General features: G+C 38.9%; 1 protein-coding gene across 2 annotated transcripts in view; it reads right to left on the bottom strand.

Moving 5' to 3' along the window:
• Positions 1-507: 507 nt before the first annotated feature.
• Positions 508-10,416, bottom strand: part of Selenof (selenoprotein F) — a 29,784-nt gene continuing 19,875 nt past the window's right edge. The window contains exons 3-5 of one of the 2 annotated variants that reach the window (XM_006986112.4): positions 7,273-7,336; positions 3,002-3,051; positions 508-1,364 (exon numbers count right to left, since the gene is read on the bottom strand). In XM_006986112.4, coding sequence (XP_006986174.2) covers positions 1,233-1,364; positions 3,002-3,051; positions 7,273-7,336 — 246 coding nt within the window. In that variant the 3' untranslated portion in view covers positions 508-1,232. The remainder of the gene's footprint in view (positions 1,365-3,001; positions 3,052-7,272; positions 7,337-10,416) is intronic. The other variant, XM_016004718.3, reaches the window with a different exon arrangement.

Genomic DNA, 10,416 nt, shown 5'->3' with positions numbered 1-10,416 from the left:
TTAACTGGCTCTTCCTGCCCGGAAACCAGTCCAATTTATTTTCTATGTCAATGCCAGAAGTTCTTTTTTGAAGTTCCATCCTTCAATACCTCTATTCTTCTGTCTGTGGTGGCAACTTCTCCGTCCACAAGCGGCTTAATCTCCCTCTTGTTCTAAAATAGCAATAACCGCTAAGGAGCAGTGGTACATTCACAAGACCTGGACTGTCAAATCACAGGCCCTTGGCATTACTGCAGATGATCAAATGCAGAGTATCCTTTGCGAGGATCCCTCACACTATTTTGATGAGCCAAGCCATACAAGTTTGTATTGGTTGTCTTACTGACTAAAAAGACTCATTTTAGATGTTACATGACAAGACATCTTTTAAATTAATAACCACTCCACACTGTAATTAAAAGCTATTAAGTTCCCAATAGTACAGTCATTTTTGTAGTTTGGCTTAAAAAAGAGCTTACATGAAAAACAGGCACGCATTGAGAAACATGAAAAGACAAACCAGAGTAATTTCAAATTCAAACATTTTTGAAAGTTTTTATTTATATTTTGGTCCTATAAGTGAACATTCTTAAATGGAACTCTTCTGTAAGAATATTTAAAAACATAAAAATTTGCCAATTATCAGATCTACACAAACCCTTACCAAAGGTTTTCTGTGTAATCCTCATTAATGCAAACCTTTATGAGTATTACACTCTTACTGTAGATATTCAATCTGTTCCGTAATAATAAGGCTACAAAAATTTTGCGTGGCACAAGTATTTCTACTAAAAAGAAAGCCAGGCAATAGAAAAGATCTGAGGGGCTCTGAGGAGCAGGCACATTGTTGAGGCTCAGTATATCTTACTTGTTTTGTAGTTTTCTATCAATTACTTTCAACAGAGCACACAGTAAAGGAGGCATCTCCTTTATTACCTTCCCTTATTTAAGATTCTGTTGTTTATAAAACTGGACCAATTATCATAAGCTAGTATTTGCATAATTAACCAGAAGCCTCTTACAAAGCATTTCATTAGGGATATCAACAAGTTCAGAAGAATAGAAATGACTAAGAAATGGATTTTGGTAAGCCTGCCAGCTCCTTACATATTACAGGCTGTGGTGCTACTTCAACTTCTAATTAGAAGATTAATGGCATACATAAAGACTGACCAATGTAAGCATGCAAAACTCAGTTATTTTCTAGGTGCTCTGACAGTTCACTTGGTAAGAAAAGAACAACTAAGCAAGGTTTATACGCGCTCCAACTTCTCGCTGAGAAACTCTTCCACACTGTCTGTGTTCCACTTGAGGATGCTTAGTTCTTCAGCAATGTTCCCGTTGTCGTCCAAAAGCTTTAGGACAGGGTCTGAACCGCGAACATACTACAAAGACCAGAGATATCATCATTTCCTGCTTAGAAGGAGGCTTTTGACTCTCAAGCAAGATCAAAATGGCTGAATTAACTATGCTAATCATTTTAACAGCTTTTATCTAATCAACAGGAAGTCTTTTACAGCAAAGACTTGAATGTGATTTCAAAAACTGTAAGAATTAAGAAAACTACATGTTATATCCAAAGAGCAAAGTATCTGTTGGTATAGAGATACTTTAAGTGGGATTTTAAAGCCTATTATTGAATGTGGCAGGTATTACAGACATGGCTCTCTCATATTCAGTGATCTTAACACTGAATGGTAGTGACAGACAAATGCAGAACAATTAGGAAAATAAATTGAACACACTTGTTGAGATCAAATCTGTTTCCAAATTATGGAAAACTACAACAAAAGAAATAGCAGGGCTAAGTAAGGTACTTCCTTTCAGATGCCATGCTTCTGTTTCTAAAGAGTCAGTTACTGATTGTGTGGGTGGGTGTGCCGTCTTCAGAGGCCAAAGAGGACCCTGAATTCTCTGGAGGTGGGAGTTACAGGTGTGAGTGGCCATGCAGGTGTTGTGAACAGACGTGGGTCCTCTGTGAGAGTAGCAAGTACTCCTAACTGCTGAGCCACCTCTCTAGCACCTACATGCTTCAGTTTTTAACGTTTTAACTCTAGCTGTGGAGGTAAGGGTAAGTTAACAGCTTAGATGCAAGACTGTAAAACATCGGTAGCGAACTTCTGCCCTCCGGGGTTCTCCCATTGTGCTGTAAGCCTGTATTTAAGGCCTCTTCCCTCCTTTAATAAACAGCATCCGGCATTAAATAAATAAAGAAAATAATAATGCTTTCTGATATTATTATCATCTTTTTATGTTTTGTGGTGCTAGAGCCTTGCACATGCTAAGCACTTAGCTTATTCCCAATTACTAGTGGGGGTTTAAACTACAAAGTCAACAGTGCGGGCACATGTGGCTCACTACCTCAGAACACAGCCACACAATCTTAACTACAGAATCTAGAAACTACCTACAGCCAGTTCCAAGGGCAGACAAATTGTTGCTGCGGCTCAGATACATAGCCATTGTCTTACTGGCTTTAAAAGCAGACTTATTTTAAATATTATATGACAAAAACTGTGGGTAAGATTAATGACCAATCTCTAGCCGGGCAGTGGTAGTGCACACCGTTAATCCTAGCACTCGGGAGGCAAGGGCAGGTGGATCTCTGTGAGTTTGAGGCCAGCCTGGCCTACAAAGTGAGGTCCAGGACAGGCTCCAAAGCTACAAAGAGAAACCTAGGGGGGGGGGGGGGGAAGGCGAGAAAGATTAATGACCAATCTATTGCCAACAGTAGGAAGTTGTAAGTTTAAGACAATCTAGCCATTTCCAATTTGGTTAAAGCAAGCTTATATAAAATATGAAAACGCACCACAAAACAGCATTTTTAAAGAAGAACAAAACAGTGCTTTTAATTTCAGACAGTGCACCACACCACCCCGACCCAGGGTATTATAGTGAGAAGTTTAGGGCGGGATAATAGCGTCAAAGTCTTTCGAAACATTTGACTCAGCTTTTTTGGTAAATCACAAACTAGTCTTTAAAAATCTCTAGTAAATTAAAAGATCCCACCATGGCCCCTTACCTTGATCTGTAGACCTCTGAACAGTTTGGGCTTATCGCTTCTGACAAAAGCTTAAAAGAAAAAAAAAGATTCAAATGGGTCATGTCTAAATCCAAGCTAGCTATGAGATTAATCCAATATGTTGAATGAAACCAAATACGCCCTAGGTGAAAACTAAGTAAATTTAAACAAATGATGAATAAATGTAGAGCCATCCCTATCTAAATATTTAAGACATTGTTTCAAATTAATCAATATCCCAGATTCCAACGGTAGTTTTGTGGGCTTAACAGAATAATAACACAGCTCAGCTGTGAACAGCTAGGACAGTTCAAAAGAAAGATGAGGAGAAATCAGTTTACCCATACATGATTACCATCCTAGAACAGTTAAGCTGAATCAGAAATACCTGGAAGAGTCTTCATGTGATGAAGTTACAAAGAGAAGCAAGGGTGTGGGGTGGTAGGGAGATACACACTTGAAGATGTGCTTGTGTGAGTTATTCAATGGGAAATCGTCAAATATTTAGAAAAAACCAAGGACCTATATCACCTATATTATAGATGGAGTAAAAACTTAAATTCGCCAAGATATTTACTGTATGTTTATTATGCTCCAGGCAGCAAAGGCAAAGGTACGTAAAATATATATATAACCCCCACCCTTATTAAGTTTATAAGTGAAGAAGACACTTAACAAATAATCCCCCTAAACTGTGATGTGACTAAAAAGGAGGGGCGTGGAAAACTTTCAAAGTTATACAAAGAACTTACTGAATATGAAATAAAAAACTCTTCTCTTATGTATGGTCCTAAAGGAAATGTTTTATAGATATGTTTACATAAAAATAGGAATTTCAGGGCAGCAGAACACTGCTATTAACAAAATTCAAGAGTACAAATAAAAAAATAGGTAAAAATTGTAAATTAACAGATAAAAAGAGATCTTACAAAAAAGGGGGAAAAAACCCAAATAGACTGAAAATAAAAATGTGATGCAGCCAGTAAACATCGTATCTTAGACTACCTGATTGGCTAATCCTATATGCATGCCCGGCAAAACACCACCTAACATACTTCCAGCTATTCCAGCCACCTTTTCAGCCATGTGAGAGACCGCTATGGGAAAAGACTATTTAAAATCTTTCTTATACACCAAGCATAGCTGTCAGTACATTTAATAATTTCCATTCATTCAAATGCCTTTTTTTTTTTTTTTTTTTTTGGTTTTTTTCGAGACAGGGTTTCTCTTGTGTAGCTTTGCGCCTTTCCTGGAACTCACTTGGTAGCCCAGGCTGGCCTCGAACTCACAGAGATCCGCCTGCCTCTGCCTCCCGAGTGCTGGGATTAAAGGCGTGCGCCACCACCGCCTTGAATGGGCTGGACTGAGTGAACAGGCTTAAAAGGAATGCCATGATGAATCACTAATGATCAATCCCAGTAGATTTTCTTTTCTGCTAAACATAGACCCAGAAGCGTAACTCTGAAAGAGTGGAGTATGGTAACAGCAAGTCATGCCTTACAAGTAGTAAATGAAGCTTTTAACATTCGAGAGTTTATATATACATTGTATTGTACATGATACATGACAGCACAGGTTCTTCAATGCCATGAAGGCTATGACTTTCTTAGACCTCCTGTCTAATAATAATAAAAAATAAAGGTACCTGTAAAAAAATGTCATATTAAGTGAATGGAGTCAGCCTCAGGAAGACCAACATTTTGGCTCCTAGATTTTATAGACTGAGTCTGTCCATGACACAGAAGTAGAAGGGAAACTGTCTAGAGAACCAAGGGGACCAATGGGAGGGGAGAGAAGTGGAGGGTGGAGACATGCTGTTATATACCTGTATGAAAATGTTATCCAGCCCAGTGTTGTGCACACTGGAAATTAAAACAAAGTAAAACCGTGTTTGGGGCTTGAGATTCAATCCCCAGCACCAAGACAAATGAATATTAATATTGTCATCCTCTCCCTCCTACCCCTACCTTGTTTGATGCCAAGGATCAAACCCAGCAAGCCCTCAGGCTAGTGCTCTGGGGAGCCACTCGACCACTAAGATATATCTCAGCCCAAATGCTACTACGTTAACAATAGGCAACAAGCACTTTTGAGTTCAGAAAAAGATTTCACTATGTTGGAGTGACAAAGATATGGGTAATAAATATGAAGGAACTGGCCGGGCGTTGGTGGCGCACGCCTTTAATCGCAGCACTCGGGAGGCAGAGCCAGGCGGATCTCTGTGAGTTCGAGGCCAGCCTGGGCTACCAAGTGAGCTCCAGGAAAGGCACAAAGCTACACAGAGAAACCCTGTCTCGAAAAACCAAAAAAAAAAAAATGAAGGAACTGAACATTTAAAAATCCACTTAAAGATGAAACCGTGCCCTTTTTTTTTAACATAAATAATTTAGAGACTCCAAAGGGACTTTTTCCTGTTCTCATGAAACATAACTTATTACTAAATCTAACATGTTTTGATAGAGAAGGTAAACTGAAGAAGTACATTAAAATGCATGCTCAGAGTGCTAGGGACACAGCTCAGCAGCAGAATGCCGGCACGAATGTATAAGGTCTCGGGCCCCATCTTTAGCACAGATTTAAAAAAAAAAAAAAAAAAAAAAGCTAAAAAAGGCAACAAAATAGTTTGACCTTTAGCCAGTCAGGAACAAAAGGACAGTTTCTCAAGTCCAGTGTGGTGTCTCCCTCTTAGTTCTGAATGCAGTAATGTCCTTAATCCACCAATATAAATACCGAGTCTAATCAGTCAGTCAGGAGGGAAGTCTCACGATGCTTTGCAAGTTATAAGCAAAATCCTGACAGAGAGTTTTTATAAAAGGTTGTCATTTGAATCTATAATATTGTTTAATTACTGTACTTTACAATCACATTTTGTGCTGGAATTGTTCAATAAGCAAACAGAAGGTGAAACCCATGAAAATGGTGGGACCATGCACCCTTTCAAGATGAGCTTTGCTTTCTTTTTGATTCTGGAAGAAACTAAGTATCTTAATTTTTAAAATGTAAGAGGAATACCAGTCACCACCATTTCCTACCTGGGATCAGTGAGCACGGTTTGTACTTTGAAGACAGTTTCACAATATATTTTATAAAGTAATGAAGGACAACTGAGAAACTCTACAGGAATTGAAATATGGGGCGTGCACAGCTGTAAGCATGGTACTGGGCGGGTCGGGGGGGAGGTGGGGGGTGGGGGGTGGTGCAAGAGGACTGAGTTCAACACAGGGTGGTGCACAGCTACAGGCAGAGCAGTCAGGAGGCTGAGGGGAACATGGAGGACTGAGTCTGTGCCAAAACCCACAACAGATTAGGTACACAAAGAGAGCCGCAATGTATTTCAACTTCAGAAGAAAGCTAGCCATATGGCACACGCTTGTGACTCCAGCTTCACAGGCTTGTGTACAGCCTGCCGGATGACCATGAGACCCAACCCAAAGCACCAGCCAAACCAAAAAGGAGCTGCCTCAAACAGGAGTCTGTTTCATAAAGATGATTTTCTTTTTTTCTCTCTTTTTTCTTTTTTGGTGATTTTGAGACAGAGTTTCACTGTGTAGCTCTCTCTGGCTGTCTTGGAACTTATTTTGCAGATGAGGCTATTCTTGAACTCGGAGACCCGCTTGGCTCTGCTTCCCAAGTGGTGGGATTAAAAACATGCGCCACCATGCTGTGACTACTCATAAAGCTGATTTTCAGTGTAAACATGCAAGGCTAAACTAGAAAACCTTAGTGAAGGCTTCCTGGAGATGTTAGGATTATCACAGTTTGATGTTAACTGTAAGAACAGACTCGACAATTATCTCTTAACATATTTATCACTAAAATTCCCTGTGATGACACACACAACAACTCTCTAATGCATCTCTAAATTCTGTAGTAATTAATTCATGCTGGTTTGTCATACTGTATAGACTTACTTTACCTTAATGCAATGTTCTGTAACTTCCACTAAAAAATATACTAGAATGTGCTATTTAAAGGGATTCTATTTCTATCTGCTAAAAGAAAAGCTATCCTAAAATTTATACCTGATAAGAGTATCTTTCTAAAGAAAGAATCACTTCATGCTCTTCTATTTTAAATCTAACTTATTGGGTTGTATTTGTGTATAGTAAATAACTTGGGTGACATCAATTTCTATTAAAACTCCACCTCTGGAAAAAAGAATGGAGAACATTCATATACTGCTGCAGAGTGTACTTCTGAAAATCCACATTCCTGGGAATGTTTAATGAAATTATTCTTGCAAATGACAATTTTAAATGATTGCTACCTACCTTGGACTTGAGGGAACCTCCCCAGTTTTCATCCACAGACTTCAAGGATAGCTCCTGCATACAGCTGTAAAATGAAAACCAGGACACTTACAAACTGGAATAGACTTACAGAGCTGCTCTCTCAGGGGAGAGAGCACTTGGCAAGCATGTATGAGACTCTGGGGTTTCATTTCAGGCAAGACTGTGAAGAAGTACCATAATGTAAGCTTAGAGCAGAGCAGATATATAGAACCCCCTACCAAAAAATGTCAGAGCATTATAGACCAAGCTAGAGTTGAAGAGTCCCATAATGGTTTCAATTACTGACACCAATTGCAATTTGAGAATATAAACGCACAATTCCAGAAGTAAATGTTTGAAATTAAGCATGTTTGGGCAGCATGCTGAAATATTACTTTGCCCTGAACAAAATGTGAAATTGCTTTTCTGGTGTATCCATGTTATACATGCTATCCACCCGTAAGTCACTTAGTAGCTGTCTAAAATACAGAGTTCCACAACCTTGTGTTCAAATAAGTCAAGTTCAAGAATAATGTTACTGAACTAGGTGGTGGTGGTACACGCCTTTAATGCCAGTACTTAGGAGGCAAAGACAGGTGAACCTCTGAGTTTGAGGCCAGCCTGGTCTACACAGAGAAACCCTGTCTCGAAAAAAAACCCCAAAGAATAATGTTACTGGTAGTTCAGATACTGTGCACTCTGTACTAGTGAATTCCACTAAGCGTCTCGGATATACCCTCATAGGTAAGATGAGGAGTACATACCATATACTGAATGGCAGAGGAACTTCAGCTGTACTGGGAATGGACTGAGGAAGCAAGGGGGCTTGACAATGAATTTTAATGAGATGCTTTAGGGAAGTCTTTAGACTGCTTTTAATATCATGTGACCAATGGCTTAATATTAAACAAAAGTCCAACATTCAACTTCTAAAGGCATTTTTATTTATGTGCAGCTGTCTGAGTGTCTGTCACATATATGCAGTGTGCCGTGGAGACCAGAAAAGAACATCAGGTCCCCAGGAGCTGGGGAGTCACAGGATAATGTGAGCTACATGATGTGGGGGAGCTGGGAATCAAACTCAGATCCTCTGGAAGAGTAGCTCTTACCTCTCCAGCCCTCTACTACCACCATCTCTGAAAAGTAATTATTATAGGAAGTACTGTGTTAAAACAGAAAAACCAGTAAAAATCTCATTATAAAAGACTCAAATACAAATACTTTTCTTTGATGAAATTCAACTGAAACACTCAGTAGTCAGCATTGCTTTTGCAGCTACAGGAGCTGCACATTCTCTTTGGAGGAAAAACATCATAAAACTCAAATGCAAATCAGTGCTGTGAATTCACGTGAGACACAGCCAACAGTAGAGATCCTTTTTTTGTAGCAGCCAAAGCCTAACCATTCTTTTCTAATATTTATTTTATGTGTATAAGTGTTTTGTCTAGTTTTATGTCAACTTGACATAAGCTAGACTCATTCTGGAAGAAGAACCTTCTTTGAGGAAATGTCCTCATCAGACTGTTCTGTGGGCAAGGAAGTGGTGCATTTTCTTGATGATTGATGTGGGAGGGCTCAGTTCACTATGAGCAGTGCCACTCTTGGACTGGTGATTTTGGGTACTATAGGAAGGCAGGCTGCACAAGCCACCAGGAGCAAGCCAGTAAGCAGCATTATTCCATGGCCTCTGCATCCGTTTCTGCCTCCATGTTGCTGCCGACTTTCTTCAATGATGGACTATGGTATGGAAGTTAAGCAAAATAAATCCTTTCCTCCAAAAGGTGCTTTTGGTTGTGATGTTTTGCCATAACAATAGAAACTCTAAGACAGTTGGCATGGATGTTTATATACTATGTACATGCCTGGTGTCCTCAGAGGTCAGAAGAGGGCATCAGATTTCCAGAACTAAAGTTAGGGATGGTTGTGAGCCACCATGTGGGTGTTGGGAATGGACCCAAGACAAAAAGTTGGTCATGGGTTTTCTAACCAGACAGCTGGATTCCCAAACGATTTATAAGAACGAACAAAGGCAATGCTTCTAGGTCAAATAAAAATAATAAAGAAGTTATTGTGACATATCACACCAACACAGTACATTTATAAACTTGGTCCACGTCAGAAATACTCAACACTTTCCAACACTAAGCACTTACTATTTTTCCAGTGACAATAGCTATGGCAATAAATAAACACAACAGTAATAAACCTTGAAATAAACTAATTATTTAAGCACTGTTAAACTAAGATCAAAGTTTTCACACTACAAAGGAGTTGAAGTTTTTACTGTATTGTTTCCTCCAACATTTTCAGATTCTTTTTTTTTTTTGTGCTCAGTACGCTGGAAACAATAAGTTCATTATATGTGGACAAATAATGAAGACACTATTCTGAAATGTAATAGAAACTAGTTATCAGATTGTATGTTTATGCTACAAAACACATTAAAAGTATTACATTGACCCAGATCAAGGGAGAGAACTAAACTGGCAAATAGACTTCCATACATTTAAATTAACTATGTGAATTTTAATTATCTGCTGGTCCTTTCTGTTGTTTAAGGCACTCCACACTAAGCAGACATTGTCTTTCCATATCTTCTGCACTGTAAGGAGATTGAGAAGCTATCATTTACCTTAAGTTAGCTCTAAAGGAGGGGTTGCTCTAAATGAGAAAATCAATAGTCCACTAAAAAGCTCAATAAAAAGAACCAAAACATCTCCTCCTCATTGCATTTTAACTATGAAAGCTTTGGAGGAAGGGACTAGGTTTCCTTCAATACTGTGATGAGTAGGGTTTGTGGAGATAATGAACAGAATTTGCCTGTAAATGTACAAGAGTGTGTAACGGGCTAATGGTGGTTCTATTAACTTGACAGGAGCTAGAGTCACCACTGCCTCAGGCCTGTCTGTGTGTCTGTGTGTGGAGATTTGGTTAACTGAACATATCCCACACATCAGATATTTACATTATGATTTATAACTGTAGTAAAATTACAGTTATGAAGCAGCAGTGAAAATAATTTTATGGTTGGGGTCACCACAACATGAGGAACTGTATTAAAGGGTCACAGCATTAGGAAGGTTGAGAACACTGCTCTAAGGGTTTACTCTTTTTAAAAAGATAGTATAAACTACAACTATGATA

The sequence above is a fragment of the Peromyscus maniculatus genome, chromosome 6, assembly GCF_049852395.1.
Source record: "Peromyscus maniculatus bairdii isolate BWxNUB_F1_BW_parent chromosome 6, HU_Pman_BW_mat_3.1, whole genome shotgun sequence".
In the NCBI taxonomy this organism is placed as follows: domain Eukaryota; kingdom Metazoa; phylum Chordata; class Mammalia; order Rodentia; family Cricetidae; genus Peromyscus; species Peromyscus maniculatus.
The sequence above is the reverse complement of the archived record's forward strand: the minus strand, read 5'-3'. Positions and strand labels throughout refer to the sequence as shown.